This window comes from Pelodiscus sinensis, chromosome 4 (assembly GCF_049634645.1).
Source record: "Pelodiscus sinensis isolate JC-2024 chromosome 4, ASM4963464v1, whole genome shotgun sequence".
Classification (NCBI taxonomy): domain Eukaryota; kingdom Metazoa; phylum Chordata; order Testudines; family Trionychidae; genus Pelodiscus; species Pelodiscus sinensis.
Window position 1 is genome coordinate 31,030,454 of NC_134714.1, and position 19,772 is coordinate 31,050,225.

General features: G+C 43.9%; 1 protein-coding gene across 2 annotated transcripts in view; it reads left to right on the top strand.

Annotated features, from left to right (window-relative positions):
• The window catches only part of FBLN5 (fibulin 5), a 70,721-nt gene that overhangs the window by 24,385 nt on the left and 26,564 nt on the right, over positions 1 to 19,772 (top strand). For both annotated transcript variants that reach the window (XM_006133652.4, XM_006133653.4), the window contains exon 5: positions 18,360 to 18,482. In XM_006133652.4, coding sequence (XP_006133714.1) covers positions 18,360 to 18,482 — 123 coding nt within the window. The remainder of the gene's footprint in view (positions 1 to 18,359; positions 18,483 to 19,772) is intronic.

The following is a 19,772-nucleotide window of genomic DNA, read 5'->3' on the forward strand; positions in this document are numbered from 1 at the left end:
ACATGCATAATCAAGGTATTTGAATGGATATAGTTTTCATCTACAGAGTTCTCTGCATAGGACCAACTAATCAATCCCACACTCAAAAAGTAAAGTTATTTTTATAGCCATTTATTTGTGATTCAAAGGGACAGTTAAAGGAAAGCACACAGAACAAGCTCAGAGGTAAACAGTGAAAACATACACATACCTACATTTCCATTTGTTGAATTGGGCACCAAATACGGACAATTTCCTCATCTATGACCCAAACCAATAATGGACACAGTTAAAACGTTACAATAAAGTAAGATATTTCAAGGCATAAAATCATATTGGAAACATTTGGTCTGTCATTGGTCCATTTACTCTGCTAAATGTAGGTGGACTTAAAGGTTAAACTTATCTGCACAGTATAATTGAAGATGAAATAAAAATATTGAAATGTGTCTATATTAAAGGAATTAGTAGGAGCCCTTTTGTACTGAAGATGTTGCCCAGCATGCGCTGTGTTTTTTTTTTAAATGAATAAGTATGACAAAAGCCCTTGTAGCTCTAAGAAGCTAATAAACAAAGTGCTAAGGACAAAGGAAAAATGCTATTTGTTTTTTACAACAGCAAGCCTGTACAATGATGGAGCATGTGCTAGTACAGAATTCCAGCCTGCCTGGTGGAGAGCCAGAGAAATAGTTTGCTCCAGAAACAATCACAAACAGTAAATGGTCAAGTCAACAAGTATCACCAAACTACAGCTAATCAGGAATTGTCTGTCAATTCTCTTTAACTGAAAATGCATTTGCTGCAGAAATTACTGCAGGAAAATCTAAATGGTCTGTTTTGGATCAGGTCAGCCTCAGACAAAACATTTTTGCTTGTCTAATTGAAACATTTTGGCTTGGCCCATACTCCCCAAGGAGCCAGGTTCCCTGGCTGAACTGCATCTCTTGTGATGCACCATGCTACCCCTCTAGCTGAAATACATCATAGGGGATGTAGTCTAGCTGGAGAGCCAGCCAATAGAAAAGAACGGGGGCTAGAGAGCACCAAACTACAAATCCTAGAAATAAATTTTGAACTGATCTGAAATAGATCACGGACATTCTTGAATCAACGTATTTTAGAACTTTAGGTTCTGCAAACATTTTTTGACATTTTAACATTTTGTCCCACATCAGAATGGAAACAAGTGTCAAAATATCTGAATTTTCTACCAAACAGACATTTGGATTTTCTAGCAGCTCTACTTTCAACATTCCAGTCAGGAACAGTCAACGTTTTCTAATGACGAGATGCTAAAGTCTACCATAGTTATTTCTTACACTTATACAGTGTAAGATTTTCTCTGATCTAAGCACCCTGCCACCTGCTTATGTAAAAAGAATTGTGTCAGTGTTCCAATGTTTTATGTATAAGGAGAAGTATTTGTAGAATTGAGACGTTGGGAAACCAATCCAGAAAAATACATTGGCACACTTAAGCCAATAGCCTCACTGACTCATTTGTGTACTTAACATTCAGAGCTGGTTGGAAATTTCTGAATTTTGGGCACTTTCAGAAACATTCTTCAAAAAAAAATCCCACCTTTCAATCAGCTGTATTAAAACTATTCACAAGCTTGAGTTTGGTAGGTCAGCATCTTCATGCTCAGGTTTCTGTTGTGAATTTTTCCCATTGAACTTGATCTTGATCATTAGTCGTACAGAACCCACCATAATGGGGCCCCCATTCTCATAAATATTTATCTTGAATTATAATTACAGAGGGACCACTCAAAATCTGTGACAGTGAGGCTATTGTCTACACTACAGAGTTTTTGTGGAAAAACAGTTGTTTTTCCGCAAAAACTCGTGGACTGTCCGCATCTCAAGTGCGTTTTTGCTCAAGAGAATCAAAAGAACAGAGGGGTTTTTGTGCAATTGGTATTCCTCTTTCTACGAGGAAGAACACCTTTTTGCGAAAGAGTTCTTTTGCAAAAAGGCGTGTGTGGACAGAGAAGAGGGGGCTTTTGCGCAAAAAGAGGAAAGGGGGAAAAGTACAAGAAGTTTTTGTGGAAGAACTCTTCTGACAAAAGCTTGTTGAGCAAAAAGCCTGCAGTCTAGACGTAGCCTGAGAGCCCCACTGGCCACAAAGATGGCACCTAATTGGGATGTAAATTTAAAGGGATTTTTAAATAAAAAACAAATGTGCTTGCGCTTGGATGCATCATGAATCAAAATTACTTTTTTTTTTAGATTGCTAGGAATAAAGTTTTGCCATTCATCAGCTTTGATCTCAAGTTTCTGAAGGTGAAAAGTCAATGTACTGGTGCCAGGTTCAAAGCACAGAAGAGCTAAGAGTAGGATTGTTTTTTCCAGTTGACACAGTCTTCTTGTGTGACCTTCGGCAAATCACTTAACTCATCTGTGCCTCAGATTCCTGGTCTGTAAAATGGAGAATTTACTTTCCTATTTCACTGTCACTTAGGGTATATCTACACAGCAGTGTTATTCTGAAATAAAAAAAACCCGCGTCTACACAACAAGCCATTATTTTGAAATAATGTCAAGCTGGAGGATTTCTTACTCCAACTCCTGTAACCCTCATTTCGCTCTTGCATTGACTTCCTGCTATGTTGACAGTGTCAAAAGCCGAGTTGAGCTATTTCGACTTCAGCTACACAACTGATGTAGCTGAAGTTGTGTAGCTTAATTCAAGTTTTGCCCAGCAGGGTAAATGTGCCGTTACTGTCCCCAGATAGATGGTGACACAGGACAGCAACGTATTAGCAATAATCCAGAAAGAAAGGCGTATGCTGGTTTAACAGCAGCAGGGGTATGTTGGCTTCAGTGAAGAGATTTCTGATTTATACTGTGTGAGAGAATCACTAAAACCCACATGCTCAACAGACTCATTTTACAACTGGGGAAGAGGATCTGACCCTTATTTTTTTGTGTCATCTGTGTTGTGGGATATTAAACTGGTACAAAATGACTGAAGCCAAGGCTTCATTAGGCAGTTATTTCATTTGCTGCACTTTGAACCGTATTCCCTACCTCTTTGCACTGATAGGAACCACAGGTGCTAGAACTAGAGGTGTGGGGGGTTTCCATCATGTACAGGATTTACAGTTTGGTTCAATGGTTCTCAGAACTCCCACTGCAAAAATTATCCCAGCACTCCTGACAGGAGCTGCATCACCATACAAAACTTGGCAGCCTCCTCAGCACCACAGTGTTGTACCAGGCTGGGCGAGAAGGAAGCAGTTGGGAGTTGGTGTAATATACCCTCTTTGCCACTAGAGGCTGGGATCATCTGCCAGTTCTTGCCAGACCAAAAGTCTTGAGGGTTCTGTTTGAATGTATCCCTTTAAAGATAGGTCAGTAGAGAGGAGGAAACTACTGAGATTAACTATCTGTTTTCCAAAGGGTCTTGAACTGAGTTTGGGAAAGGTGTTTGATAGAGAAAAGCAGCTATACAAATCCTCATCACAACAAATTAAAACAACCTAAAAACTCCATATACCTTCAGTTTTCATTTTCTCTGGTGGCACTTTTTCATAGATTGGAGCTAGGAATTCCAAGAAAATGTGGCTCAGTGACTCTAAACTAGTAAGTGCCAAATCTGATTTTAAATTTCAGTTCTTATCTGAGTTGGGATTGCTGGCATTTTCCAACAAGCACTGCTGCAGAAACAAATCAATAGGTGGCTTGTTGTGTGCATAGTTAGAGAAGAATGTTGCTCAACATGCATCACTCTTTGTAATTAACAGTAATGAGAACACAGCTGTCTGAGTTCATAGCCAGTATTTTCAGAGAATAATTCGGAAGGATTTTCCTTTTCAATTGGCTTCTATCCAGTACCAGTTCTCTGCTTATAAAAGAACCAAAAGGCCACAATGTTTAGACAAGAATTACCTTGGTTTTGTGGTGCTTTTAGTCTTGGCACAAAGCTGGTTGGCACATGTCCATGCTCAATATAAAATGAAATTTGAAAAATAGCTTTCGCCACCAAGCATCACAATCACAACAAAGCAGGAGTGGACAACTCTCTTTTAAGAGCTCACCAACGCTGCTCCTAAAGTAGCTGGCAGTGGATGCTGCTGCAGAGGGATATACAAGGCTCATTCTTTCCAAAAATGAGTGCACAGCTCTTGTAAATCTCCCAGTTCCAGCAGGCCTGGAACATTAATAGTGAAGGCTGAGGCTCACACTTGGATCCAGAGGAATCTGATCCATAGGCCACCTGGAACTGGCCAGCTCTGCAGACAATTTGAATGGCTGCTTCCCAATCAGAAGTGAGCATGTCTCACCACCCTCCCTGCAAACATCCTGGGTCCTGCTACATTATTTTTACTCTTTCCTGAAAAAAACTGTCTATTCACTTCTGGCAGATTTCACCAGCATGCTGCAAGATGCTAACTGACTGAGGGAAGTTTTGTCACAAGAGGTATCAGATTGCCAAAGGAAGACAAAACATTGCAACCTTCAGATGAATGTATCTTGCACAGAGAAGGGTGGTGAAGCTATTGCAGCCATATCAGCTTGGTCTGGGAAAACTTTACCTTTCATAACTACACAGCTTTGGATCTAGTCATTTCTTGCATGTGATATCCAAAGACCTGAGAAAAGAAAGTCAGCCAACTCTCAGCAAGGTGTTAGAGCCATGATCCTCACATTTGCACCTTACCTGGAATGGAATTTGTCCATGCTCAGTGGGGAGAGGAGCTGGGACCAGGTTCTGGGGCCATGGCTGGGGTTGGAGCTGTGGTCTTGGCAGAGAGCAGTGCTGCATCTGGGAGATGAGCTGAGATTGGAGGCCAAGGCTGGAACTGGGGGTGGAAATAGAGCCGGAGCATAGTGGAACTGGGTGGTGCTGTCCCCACTCCTTGTGTGGGTTGGTCTGGATAGTGTTGCCAACTTTCTGATTGCAGGAAACTGAGTGCCTTTGCCCTGCCCTCTCTCACTCCATCTCCCCTCCCTGAATCACTCATTCTCTCCCACCTCTGCTCACTCACTCGTTTTCACCAGGCTGGGGCTGGGAGCTAGCACGCATGAGGAGGTACAGGGACTGGAGTGAGGCTCAGGGGTTCAGAGTGTGGGTTGGGGCAGAAGGTTGAATGTGAGGGGATGAGGGCTCTGGCTGGTGGGGTGGTGTTGAGGCCAAGGGGTTTGGAGTGCAGGAGGGGTTGGTTGTGGGATATGGGCTCTGTTTGAGTGTGTAAAAGGGTGTGGGCTTTAGGAGGGAGTTTGGATGTGAGAGGGGGCTCAGAGCTGGGACATGGGTTGGGGCGATAGGCTCTGGGTGATATTTATCTCAGGCAGCTCCTGGCAGCAGCCGGCACATCCCTGCAGCCTCTATACAGAGGTGGCTAAGGGATTCAGCACCCTTCCCTCACCTGCAGGTGTCACACCTACAGTTCCCACCGGCTGGGGTTCCCAGCCAATGGGAGCCACAGAGCCAACACTTGGGGCAGGGGCAGCGCCCACAGCCTCCATGGCTGCCTCTGCACCTAAGGGCCACAGGGAGCTTCATGGAACCAGGGCAGGCTGTAAACCTGCCTTAGCCCTGGTGCACCGCCAACCGAACTTTTAATGTTCCAGTCTGCAGTGCTGATCTGAGCTGCCGTCAAAAACCAGATTCCCAGGCCCTGTCATGGTTATCTCAGACATTCCATCCTGCCTCTTATGGTAGCATACCCCACCATTTGAGGACTACTCTATTAGCGGGAACTTCAAGCATTACAGTGGCCTCTGTTATTGGCATCTGTACCTGAGGTTCTGAGCTTTTGTGGACATTGAAGACTCCATGGTGCTTTCTGGGCAAGAAGCCTCAACATCCAGACTGAATTCCCGAAGTGAGTAATTACAACCTACATATTTGAGACTTCTCTTCCATGTTTAATGGTGTCACCGATTCAGTATACAGCCAAAATGGCTAGGTAGTATTTCTGCACAATGTGTAAAACAGCAAGCACATTTCACTCCAGAGATGGCTGTATTTCAGTGGCAAGGTCTGTCAGGATGAAAGATACCATTATCATGACTTGTAACTGGATATTTGTGCACATCTGTTTCTTTACTACCTTAATTTCTATTTAATATCTCCTTTGGGTTGTTGTTTTTTTCTGATAAACTGTTCTTAAAAATATGTCTATTCTGCTTTATTGTGATCTGTGAGCAGTGTCTGTCATCTTTAGTCTGCCAAAAGGAGCTCTTGGAAAAGGAGTGCTTAATGATCCAGTTAAAGTATACGGTCAAGAAGTTCACTCATTAGAGCAAATGTAAGCTGACCACCAATTGGCTAAATCAGTTGGCTGAACTGTTTGTGCTAGTGATTTCTTCAGGCTCCCCGGGGATTGAGAGCAGTAATAGCAATTCTGTGCTCTCCCTGCCCAAATAGACCCCTTCTCCAGTTTCCTCATGTTCTAGTCCCTAATGGAAAAGTCTTATGGAATTCAATAGGCAATTAAGCCAATAGGATTCTATGGAAATGTGAAACAGTTTTTATAAATATTACCAAGCTTGAAAGTAACTTATTTCTTACAGGTACTATTGTATTCCCCCCTCTGGGGGCAGGACGGGAGGGCTTCAGAGCAAGGGGTATGTTTGATATAACAGTACCTGTAAGTGTGGGGTAGTGTGAGAGGGACTCAGGGCAGAGGGTAAGGATGTGGGTGAATGGGTGGGGCTCAAAGCAGGGGTGGAGATGTGAAAGGGCAGAAGTGAACTCAGGGGACTGGGGAAGTGAGGGTGCAGGAATCAGGTTTGCGAGGTGGGAAGGGGTCAGGGCAGAGGGTTGGTGTGTGTGTGTGTGTGTGTGTGTGTGTGTGTGTGTGTGTGTGTGTGTACAGGAATCAGGGTAGAGGGTTGGGGGGCCCAGGGCAAAGAGTGGAGATGTGGTGAGGAAGTGGGGGGGGGGGGCAGGATGCCCTTTAAGGAGGGCAGAGGGACTGAACCTCCCCCCCCCCACACCAATTCCTATCAATGATGCTTGTTGTTTGATATTCCCCTTCCATCATTCTCAGGGAGCGAGAGGAAAGGACAGTGTGGGTCACTCACTCCTCTGCACCCTCCCCACACCAGCCATGAGGGAGAGGGATTGGCACTTCTTACTAGAGTGGCGCACCAGGGTGCACTGCTTTACTTTCACCTTTGAGCATTACTCAACTATGCTATATATTTAACACAGGTTTCCATAGGTTCTTTAAAAACCATCCTATAAAATCCAAGTGCAAGGGTCTAATTAAAAGCTATAGAAAAGTTAACATTTTTCTTTTGAGTTCTATAGGACTTTTCCACATGGGTTGATCATTCTTTGTGTCCTGAGCTGCGTTTCATATCATATGGCAAAGGAATAGTATACATGCTCTTTTGCTAGAAGTTACGTCCCCAGACACCAAAATAATTAGTGTGGCTGTCTGTGCAGCTCTGGATTCCAGCTGCAATCTCTTTCAGCTACCATTGCTGATGCAATAGGAACTGTAGTTCAGTAAATAATTTCCCAGCAGCTGGGAGTACTGGATCCAAGCACTCATCTGGCTCCCATCACTATAGCATTCAGTATGGACCTCAGTGTCCTGTGGCGATATACTTATGTAAGTGTTGTACATTGTGACACACAATTGATATATTTGTTCAGCTGAATAAATATAATTTGTTACTGATGAAGATGAAAATATGGGAATACATGTTTTCTGATAATTAAAGTTGCCTCTTAGTTTAATGGGACTGATGCAGTGAATATTGTAATAAATGCTCCTCTTTCCCAGGGGTCATCCTACTCCCTACTGTTCTGTCACGTTGTGGCTCCTCATAACTTCCCAGAGAGAGCAGGGAAACAACTAAGACCCTTGCTCCAGAACACAGGGCAGTAGCACTTGAGCGGAAGTCCAGTCTGTGTAAAACAGAGAGAAGCTGTTCTGATTCCAGCAACTCCAGGCTAATGGCATGCCTGCACACCAGCCAGCTTGCTGCAGACTCTCTTATTTAGACAAAAATCTTCCCTGATAACCTGGTGTTCAAATCATTTCTGACTTCGGAAGAGCAAATCTGTAGGGACACAGAGCTGCAAAAGTCTGAGCTTTGGGAGTAGTGCAAGGACCGCCTCTCCTTAGGAGTATGTACACAATGGGCCCTAATCTGTTTGGGACCTTCAAGCACCACTGTAATATAAAAAACACCAGTAGCAGCGCTAGAACCCTGCAGCCCCTTGCCCATTGAGCTATTATCATCATAGAATAGGGGAGGGCAACATATAGCTCGCCCAGCATTTCTCTCCAGCCTGCCCAGCTGACTTACAGCCTGCAGTGTGTGTTCAGCTGCCTCTCCACCACCTTACTCCATCTGGCTGCTCCCAGGACTCTCCAGCTAGCTGTGCAGAGTGGGCGGGGGAGGGGAGTGCTGAAGTCAGGGTGCTGGACCCCATCTCTGCAGAGGAGGGGTTTGGGAGAGTGAGACACACAGCGGGGCTGCTCCAGTCTGAAGTGAACAACTGAGATGAATGTCTGTCTTAAAAGGCGCTGTTTTATTTTTTCCAGCAGTCAGCTCATGAACTTTCCTCTCTTAGACAGACAGTCTCTCTCTCTCTCTCTCTCTCTCTCTCCCACATATATAGCTCATCTCTCCAGAGCAGGGGAAAGGGCAGATGACAGAGCAGGAGAACTGAGAAGTCCTGTGGCACCTTATAGACTAACAGATTTATTGGAGCATAAGCTTTCATGGGCAAAGACCCACTTCATCAGATGCAGGAGAGTTTTCCCTGTCTTAAAAAGACTGTGTATGGTGTCTCTCAGCAGCACCCAGCACACACATTGACTACGTCTAGACTGGCATGATTTTCCGCAAATGCTTTTAACGGAAAAGTTTTCCATTAAAAGCATTTGCGGAAAAGAGCATCTAGATTGGCAGGATGCTTTTCCGCAAAAGCACTTTTTGTGGAAAAGCGTCCGTGGACAATCTAGATGCGGTTTTCCGCAAAAAAGCCCCAATCGCCATTTTTGCGATTGGGGCTTTTTTGAGGAAAACACTACTGTGCTGTTTACACTGGCCCTTTTGCGCAAAAGTCTTTCGGAAAAAGACTTTTGCCCAAACGGGAGCAGCATAGTATTTCCGGAAAAGCACTGACGATCTTACATGCGATCGTCAGTGCGTTTCCGGAAATTCAATTGGCCAGTGTAGACAGCTGGCAAGTTTTTCCGCAAAATAACATGCCAGTCTAGACACAGCCCTCCAGTCTCTCTCTGCCATGCACTCTGCCTGTCCGTCTCTGGGCCTCTCATACATACAATCTGTGTCACAAAGTTTCTGTGTGTCTCATACATTCAAAGTCACTCTCTTTTTCTTTCTAGCCCTCAGCCTCTGCCCCTTCTGAGGGCCTGGAGCCAGCTTGTGATGACTTACCAAATTTTGGGAGTGGCCCCCCTGTGAAAATGATTGCCCATCCCTGTCATAGACTCATAGACTTTACAGTCAGAAGGGACTAGCATGATCATCTAGTCTGACCTCTTGCACATTGCAGGCAACAAAACCTCACCCACCCATTCCTGTAATAGACCTCTCACCTTTGGCTGACTTACTGAAGTCCTCAAATCATGATTTAAAGACTTCAAGTTGCAGAGATTTCACCATTTACTCTAGTCTAAACTAGCAAATGAGCCCATGCTGCAGAAGAAGGCGAATTCCTGGTGGGTCTCTACTAATTGAACCTTGGGGAAAATTCCCTCCTATCCCCAAATATGGTAATCAGTTTGACTCTGAGCTTGTGGGCAAGACCCACCAGCCAGACACCTGGGAGAGAATTCTCTGTAGCAACTCAGAGTCCTCCCCATCTAGGGTCCCATCACCAACCAATTGGGATATATGCTGCCAGTGTAGGCAATCTCATCACACCATCCCCTCCACTAACCTATCAAGCTCAGTCTTTGCAGCCGGTTAGGTTTTTAGCTCCCACCGGCCTTAAGAAAGTCCAGTGACTGTTGGACAGCACATTACACGAAATAAGCCAATGGTGTCACTTTGCTTCCTTCTAGCCAAGGTAAGTGTCACCAACACCACTGGGCCTCTGCCTCTTATTGGTTGAGGAATGACCATAGGTCGTGGCTGAGACATGGGGCTCATTTGCTGCCCTATGGGCTCTAGACCCATTTTCTAGGCATGTCTACAAGGCTCACCCTTCTCACTGTACTTCCCTGTTATGAAAAGCCTGACCCCAGCTTGGGAATAAGGGTTGCACTGCCAGGGTGGACTTTTCAGAAATACTGAGCCTTGACACATAGCCGAGCAGTTCTTATATTAGCCAGTAGGAGCAGTTCTATACACATTGATTACTAATGTCCAAACATAGGCTGACCATATATATATAAAACTGCTTTATCCTAGCAATCAACAGTTACTGTAATGTAAATAGGATGCAGATCTAAGATGAATTCAACAGTCAAGGGCCAGTTCTCAGGCACTGAAATTTGTAATTAAACAGGTGTACAGGGAGTTGGTCTTGGATAGGTTCCAATCTCAGCTGGGCTGGCTGTCCTTGGAAAATAACACTGACCCCACACAGCAGCAGTTTGAAGTTGGCTACAGTCTGCACTTTAGGAATGTGGCATTGTTATTCTCCCATTTCTTATCAAATATAATTATCATGAGAAAAAAATACTTTCTGAGAAAACATGTGATTTCACTGTGTAAAAATCTACTACCAAGGAAATTATTTTCTCTGTGTCCAAAAAAGGAATGGTGGAGACATTTGGGGAAACAGCTTTGTTCCAAATAATCTTGGAACCAATATCTGTGTCCCAGAGCTCGGCTGTTTAGTGCTGGCTTGTGATTATTCTTATAAACAATAAGAAGACATCTATTCTATTTATTGTTCTCAAAGTGAGCCCCCAGTGTTTTAAGTTACCAAACCAGCTCCATTAGTTAGAGAGGTGGGACATGATGCTGGGAACCTTCACCCCATTGGAAGACACTTTCCTAGAATCTGGGTAAGATCCCAGCTGGTTTCATGATGGGAACTGGGAAAAAAAGAGGAAAAGTAAAACCATAAAAATAAGACACTCATGAATCAAAACACCTAGAAGAAAGAGAAGTCAATTTCCATGTGTCTTCTCTATATCATACACCCACTGCTAGCAGGGCACCCCTACTTGGATTACTTGGCCACATCCTGTCTCTCTCTCACATACACACATACATACTCTTTCTTTTGCTCTCTCATTCTATAAAACAAATTGATCAGTAGCAGAGCTATTCTTTTTTTAATTAAAATAATTTTTTCTTCCCAAATTGGCCTTCTCCCAAAACCAGAATTTTTTATTAAAACTGTTGATATTGTTATCCCCTTTTGATCTTTAGGCCATATACAGAGCCATACCATGCTGTTTCCTGTAGCAGGTATATCTTGGGTGCAGCTCTGTTAACTTATAAAGAATATGCACACAGTCCTGTTTCACTGAATGCAGTACAACAAATTATAGCATCTTCAGCAGCAGCAAAATTGTATTTATTCAGCTGAGTAAATGCAATGTCAATTTTTGACACTTCTATAAATATATCTCAGCAGGACACGTAGGGCTTTACTGTATACTATAGTGATGGAAGTCATACGACTGCTTGTGTAGAATACTCCCAGCTTCTGGGAAGTTATTTAGTAGATGAATATATATATGTACAAATATAAATCTTTTGCGCAAAGGCACACGCCAATATAGACGCTCTCTTGCGCAAACTTTTCCGTTAAATGTATTTGCGCAAAATCATGCCAGTGTAGACGCAGCCTCATTGATTTGGACCTTACTGTAGGGCAGGTACGTCAAACAGGCCTCTAGCGGGCTGCATGTGGCCCAATCAAAATTTTTTGTGGCCCGCCACTACATTTTTATAAAAGAATAAAGTGCAGCCTGCTGGCCACTCAGAGCACATGGCTGAGTGCAGATCACAGCCAGCTGACTGGCCGCTCTGCACACGGCACCGCAGTGACTGCTCACAGCTGGCTGGGCCACTCTGTGCTTGGCTCTCCAGCACGTGCTCATGGCCGGCTGGGCCGCTCTGCACTGGGCACTCCAGCATGTGCTCACAGCCAGCCGGCTGCTCTGCACAGGCATCAAGCACCTGCTCACAGCTGGCCTCTGTGCTCACACTGTTGCAGCACCGGAGGAAGAAATGCGTGGCGGAGATGGCAGCGGCTCTGGGACCCAGACATTAGGTTAGGGGGGTCTGGGAGTGCCTGGCTCTGGGGGAGTGGGGAGGCATTAGGAATGGGGAGCCTGGGAGGTGCCTGGCTTTGGGTGAGGGAGGAGGCATTAGGTTGTGGTACTTGGCTCTGGGGGAGGGGGAAGGCATTGGGTTAGAGGGGGAGGGGTTCTGGGGGAGCAGAGGGGGATTGGGTTAGAACGGGGGTATGGGAGTGCTTGGTTCTGGGGGAAAGGAGGTGGATATTTTGTTTTTTATTTATTTATTCCCAAATAAAATCACAAAATGTGCATTAATTTTATATCAATAAATAAACTGGCCAAAAGACCTAGGGGAAGCAATGCTTTCCCCTAGGTCTTAGTGCTTAACTTCTCTCCTGTTCCTATTCCTGCACTAACTCTTAAAGGGGACGTGCGGTTTTATTTATTTATTTTTTTTGGCTTACTTGGAGTCCCCCCCCTTTTTTTTTTTGCTCAACAACTTTGGTCTCCCCTCCCCCCTTTGAAAAATTCCCTTCAACAGAATTTTTTCTCATTTTTTTTCGGGGGGGGGGGGAATTTGGTATTTTTGTTTCAACCATCTCACAACCCTATGTGTAGCACTTTGATATGCCACTTGCATTGCCACTTATATCTTGGGAAATTAGCTACTGCACTTTTTGAGACGTGAGTGACAGTGTGGTCTCAGTGAAAGGACTGTGAGCAAGGAAGGAACTTCTGGGTTGTGATACTTCAACTTCTCAGCCTCAGTGTTTCCATTTGTAAAAGGGGATTGTAATGTTTATCCATCTTACAAAGTACTATGAGGATATTCAATAGAATTAGTATTACTGTACCTCTTAGAGGAGCCATGTAACAGCAAACTTCATTGTGCACAGATAATGAACAGAAAGAGAGAGTTCCTGCCCTGAAGAGTTTGCAGTGTAAATAAACAAGAGACACAAGTTGCATGAAAGAGGAAATATCAATATCAAATATCAATCTCTTTACCAATGAGAAGTGAAGGTATTTAGGCATCTAACTTCCATTGAAATAAATGTACATTCAGCACCCAAATACCAACGGGACCTAAATAAATAGATCAAGAGAACAAGGAGGTTGCATTACAGCAGGGTGTTAAGGCCAAAACTCACCATCCCCTCAAAATTAGGTCATGGTGATAAAGTATCTTGAAATGAAAATCACTAGTAAAGTGTTAGTGTTATTGCTTCTGTGCGCATTTGGCAAGGAAAAGCCTGGGGAACATGCACCTTGCACTTTTCCCTTGTATTGAGAATGGGGTAGAAACAAACCATCCAACCAAAAAAGGACATAATTTTCACAGAATGCCCTACAGTAGGTTACTTTTACTTTTAATTTTCCGCTGCACCAGGGGATGCCAAAGAATGTCCTTGGCATGGTTGAATGTATTTTTCCGCAGGTATTGAAGTCCAATCTATTCAGTATGGCCAACTCGTCTATGGGTCACTATGTTTTATAGGTAGTTTCCCCTCCAGCTGGTTTGCTTTCTCCCTATTAAATGTTTAATTTCATCTTTATCAGCGCTCCAATCAGACAGATGATATGGATTTCTCACTGCTTGTGCCTCTGTGCAAACAGGAGGGCTGTGAAGAGGCATCAGCTGCTCCAGTAGTGCCAGTTCCATCTTCTTTCAAGGGACAGGCAAAGGTTACCACATTCCTGGGCAGATATTTTTCCCAGGGTACAGCTGTCATCCATCACTTAGCAGGCCAATGTAATGTAAATACATGCTGGCAGACAGGAGCATGACATATTACACTGGATTACTCGATATATTTGAACTGAGATGGCAACTTGCCAAATAATATTTATTTTATTCCACTGACTGGGGCTTTCAAGGTTTTAAATGTGCATGATTGGTGTGGCTTGCTCTGGAGGAAGCCAGCCAATGATGTGGAATGTAAAGGTTGAATGTTTACATTCAGGCCTTGTCAAGGGATATGAAGCCACCCATGGTCTGTTATGTATCTTCCCCATACAATTTATACCTGCCTCCTGTATGCAAGGCCGGGCTTATCATGCAAGTCAAACAGGTGAACAACATGGGTAGCAAAATATAAGGCACCACAAAGTGTTTTGGCTGGGTGACTGCACACTAGTAGAAGTGGAAATTGGCCAGTTTTCCAAAGGTGGCAAAAGCAGTGTTGACAATCCTTGCTGGCCAAATTTTGCTTTCACACAGAAATAAAGGTTGAATTGTCTCCATCGCAGAATTTACCATCGCAGAAACAGTGGATTGAAAGTAAGTTAAGGATTCTTCTCAGTAGGTAGCACAGACAACAGTAAAGATGCCTTAATATCTAGGGATATGTCTACACTACAGTGTTAATTCGAGTTAACTTAATTCGAAATAGTTAATTCGAATTAACGCATCTATACACAAAAACTATTTTGAAATAGCGTTTTGCTATTTTGAAATAGCATGTCCATACTGAGTGGACCCTGAACCAAAGTTAAGGCTGGCTGGAACCAGTGCCGGCAGGGCATCAGGTTAGGACTTAGTGTGTGGGGCTGCTGCCTGAAGCTAACTGAGCTCCGTGCTTAAAGGGTCCCTATGCCCACCCCGGACAGATAGTTCTCAGGGTTCCCCACCTGCTTGTCTACCTCGATGAGGGTCAGCAAAGCATCCCTGTCTTGGAGTGCCCTGAGTACCCACACTAGGGACACCACAGCACTCGGCCATGTGGAGCAAAACTAGGGGGGGGGGAATGAACCTCTGGGGAGACTGGAAAAGGAGGTGGGAGAGGGGAAGAGAGAGGGCGTGAGAGGGGAGGGGGAAACCTGGGAGGAGGGAGCTAGAAGGGGGAAGCAAGGGGAAGAAGGGGGAGGGGAAGCTCAGGGCCCAGGGTTGGGGGTCTCGCCGGACCAACTTGATTTTCATGCAAACCTGCTTCTGGATTTGCATGTGGCCTTTGGTGGCCAGGCTGGCAGCTATCCTGCCATAGAGGGCCACATTCCTCCATCCAGTGCGGAGATCATGGACGTTGGGGGCATCCTTCCTACACCTGAATAAGGTCCATGATCTCCACCCTGGACCAGGAAGGCGCTCACCTTCTCCGGCCTGTGTCAGGCTTCTAGGAGCTGGCAGACTGTTCCTGGGGAGCGGTGAAAGGATGGTTGCCAGTGGCTTGCTGGCTCATGTTTTGGGGCCACTGGGTCAGGGGCCCTGGTGGCCACTGCTGGCTCTGGGCTGGCAGGCTTGAAGCTGGCACAGGCACTGTGGCCAGGGTCTACACCTTTAATGGCTCCGGGGCTGGGGGAGAGGAGAGTAAGTTTTCCTGGTTGTGCCCAGAGTGGCCACCAGGGTTCCCTGGGAAGGGCTGGAGGCCCCCTATTTTGAATTAAGTGTCTACACAGCACTTAATTTGAAATAGCTATTTCAAATTTGGCGTTACTCCTCGTAGAATGAGGTTTGCCACATTCGAATTAAGTGCTCCGCTATTTCGAATTAATTTCAAAATAGCAGTTTGCATGTATAGACGCTATTAAAGTTAATTTGAAATAACGGCTGTTATTTCAAATTAACTTTGCAGTGTAGACATACTCTTGGAGTAAATACGTTCCATGTAACTCTTCAGCAATTTCTTCACAAGGTCAATACACAGAGGAGAGCTGATGTCAGAGCAGTGCTCTGTTTTGGATGAAGGCAAATTATGCCTGCTTCTAGGACCTGAGTTAAGAGAGTACTGGGGGGTACTGAGTTTAGAGGGGAAGCTACTGTGTATAAAGAATGAAGAGAAAACAGTGAAGGGAGGTCATACTCTTCAGACTAGGAATGTAACTGGTTAACAGGTGTTGCTTACCAGTAACTGGTTAACTAATGGCCTGGCTAGGCTGGAGCAGCCCCCTGCCTGATGCAGGTTAGTGGCGCTCCAGCTCTGCTGGGCCCATGGTGTCATGGGAGGAGGGCACTCTGGTTCAGCTGGGCTCGAGCAGCCTGAGGCACAGTGGGCCTGATTGGGCTGGAGCACCCTTCCACTCGTGCCTTGCCATGGGTGGGGGGCCATTCCAGCCTATCTGGGCCCACTGTGCCACGGACAGGGAGCCACTTCAGCCCAGCTGGGCCCACTGCCTGAAGGATCCCGGTTAAGTGGTTAAGTCATTACTTGAGATTTTACATTCCTACTTCAGACACTATTGGTGCCACATAATACCTTGAGAAACCTCTCCTGCCCTCACTTTGGGCCAAGTTGTATTTTTGTAAGCATATAATCAAGGCATGGCCTGAATGCAGTCTATTGTGAGGCACAGGGCCAAGCCCCACCAAGAGCTTGCTGTGGGCAACAGCACTCGTGGCTGGCAGGGTCCCAAGGTCCTGCTTTTAAAATAAAAAGTGCAAGTAAAAAACTGAAAGCATTTTGATGAAAAACACATTAACATAATTGTTATCTACTATCTGTATTTGGCTGGTATCCATGATCTGACGTCTACTTGCAGTAATAGAGAAGCCCTATGGAGTTCTCGATATAAGAAGACAAATAACACATGATGGCTGTGGAAAGTGTACCACTCATTTAAGTATACATTAAATACAGCAAGTCTGTGTGGATCAATATTTCTATTGCTATTGTTTTATAGCAACTGGAATGCACTCTATACCTCATGAGATAGATGCAAAGGTGTGATCCCTAGCTTACAAGCAGGTGTCAGTCATGACTCAACAGAGTTGGGGATAACAAAACAGCCAGGGAGGATTTGAGGGAGTAATATCAATTTGATGACGTAACTCAGCGCAGGCCAGCTGATGATGGAATCATCGTATGATGGAATCAAGATTAATTTAAAAATCATTAACAAAGCATAGGCTTCTAAGTTAGCTGAAAGAATGTTACCATTTATCATTTGATTTTCTGTATCTGATCTCTCAAGCCATACACAATGCCTGAAACATTGGTTACGATTCTAGACAAGGAGAGATTCAAACTGAACTCATGCTTCTGAAATGCATTTTTTTCTATCTTCTTCTTCTTTGTAAGGCTGATGTAGATGTTGAGTAATGACTATAATTTTACATTCAGATAGTTGATCCAGATAATTGTGTCAAGAGTAGCAGAATGTATTGCTCTGATGCCTCCTTTGTATTTGTGAATCAGGCATTGCGATGTACGTTCCATGGTCTGCTCTGCATGACCACTATTGCACACTGGAGAGCCTTTAAGTTTCCATTTGTGCAGTAATTGACTCCATCTCCCGTGGTTTGTGTGGAAGTGTTTTAGGGTTGCCCAGGAGCATCACAGGAGATGGAAGGAGATCTTCAGCGTTGGTGTTTGTAACTTCTTGTAAACTCCATTTGTCTTTCCTAGTGTCAGAGTTGAAGTTGCATTGATGCAGATTAAAAACATGGATCTGAAAGGGCTTACATGACTTCAAGTGGTGGTAAGGGACATTATTAAGGTCTTGGTGGATGTGCAGACATTTGTTTGCTATGATCTGCTGGAATTCCTAATGCATTAAGGTATCACATGAATGGATGGGTGAAAAAGTGCAGTGTTAGGGTCAATCTGAGGGTTCTAGTGGTGCCATATTTAATCATTTAGGTTACTGTATCCCAGCTTATATGAATATTGAAGTGTTATTTGCAAGCCAACTGAAAACCCCAAAGAGGTTTTCCAAATGCCAAACATATTGAAAATAGTAAGGCTAGTTATTGTTTTGTGAGTGATATATTTTCCTATTAGAAAGGCAAGGTGAGTAAGGTAATACCTTTTTTTGGGCCACATTCTGTGGGTGAGAGAGACAAGATTTCAAGCCTACACGGAGCTCTTCTTCCTCTTGAAAAATCGGGTTTCATTGACATTTTCAACAAGACATCAGGGAAATTGAAATGTTTTGTTTTGGGTAGGTTGATATTAATCTTTTTAATGCAGCCACCAAAAATGTCCCGTGGGATGGAAAAACTGATTTTTTGATCACTTCTTTTATAAGACTCATCCTGAAGGGATCTGTGATCTTTCTTAGAGGTGCGAAGTATCTTCCCCATTGACTTCAGCACTTTACAATTTGGATTTTTTTAATGATTTCTGTGCAATGTGTCAAACATTGAGAACATTCAAAATCACTCCGTATAGTCCAACTGCCTCAGCTTTATTCTCAGATTCATCTTCTGATATAGTGCATGTGTTCATACAATGAAAATAAACTCAATATTTGTTTTAATAATTATATAAAGCTTTGTTGGTACCTTTCTGTGTTTCAGATATCGATGAATGTGCTTCCGAGTCACACCAGTGTAACCCCACCCAGATCTGCATAAACACTGAAGGAGGATACACCTGCTCCTGCACTGAGGGCTATTGGCTCTTGGAAGGCCAGTGTTTAGGTATGTTCTTCTGGAGTGTTGATATGCTTTCTCTGGAGTGATTCTGGAAAACCAGCGTGTGTTTGATTAATCCAATGCATTTCAGTCATAATTAGGGTCTCTTTCTGTGTCCCCAATGTTTTGATAACTGAAGTTGGATTATTATTATGGGTCTCCCACATTCCATACATTTCATATTTCTTCTGTGTTAAAAATCTTCCATTATTGTGGACAATTTGGGATTCTGATGTGTGCATATAGTGGTACAAGAGATAAACTGACATCACGACCCATGGGAGAAGCTTAAGCACTTCTCTGTGTGACTCCTCAGCACTGCTCTTGAAGTGGGGAGTTGGGGCTAGCGAGTGATCTCTGATATTATGAATGCACTGGGCTAATCCCGTGCATGGAAGTATGGGGGTGCTCTGCATCAATCCCTGGGTTGTGATGATTCCCATGTAGTTCACAAGGTACATGAGCTATGTGTTGGAACCAGAATTTGGCCCTGAGTCAGAATTCAGACACTTTGATGCTTGGTTTAAGTATCAGAGACCCATAGCAGTTGCTCCACTGAGTTGAGTTTGCCCAAGAATATCTGTTTATCCTGTTTTAAAGAGACAATAACATCCCAATGCTTGATTTAGGTAACTCTGAGTCAGGGCGGGCAGGTCACCACAAAACAATGCAAACATGTAACAAGAAAATCTGTGCTGAAAAAACTCCTCTCAGTTTTCTGTACTTTCCCAAAGGCTCTGCAGAATCCATTTCCACTGGGGATAGGGGGGAAAAAAGATAATTTAAAAGTATCTGTAGGGTTGGATTGAGTTTACAAGGGCAGTCTCTCCTGGTACATTTCTTCACTGTTGAATACCGCATCTGTCTAACCAAATTGTTGTTGTTGCTATTTAACATTTAGCTAGTAAGTGCCAGCACAGTAGTAACAAAGTGGTGCCAAGAGGGGACAGTCACAAAATGGCTTCCTACAAAAACAAAGTCCCCATCTTGAAGATTTTACAATTGTAGGTCCTGAAAAGACGTAAGCATGTGTCTAAATTTTCAGTGCTGTGAGTGGTCCCATTGAGGAGAACAGAAGTACTCGTGTTTAAAGTTGAGAATGTGTATAAAAATTTTGTAGGGTTAGGGTTTTATCCATCTATCTAGATTGTTTATATGACACACCTGTCACTGGCATCTGGGTCATCTTGATATTGGACTAAAATAGAAAATAAATCTATTACAGATGAAAATTAATGCCCCTTAATGCTTTTGAACATTATATTTCCATTACTTTTTTCCTGAATAACTTAGCTT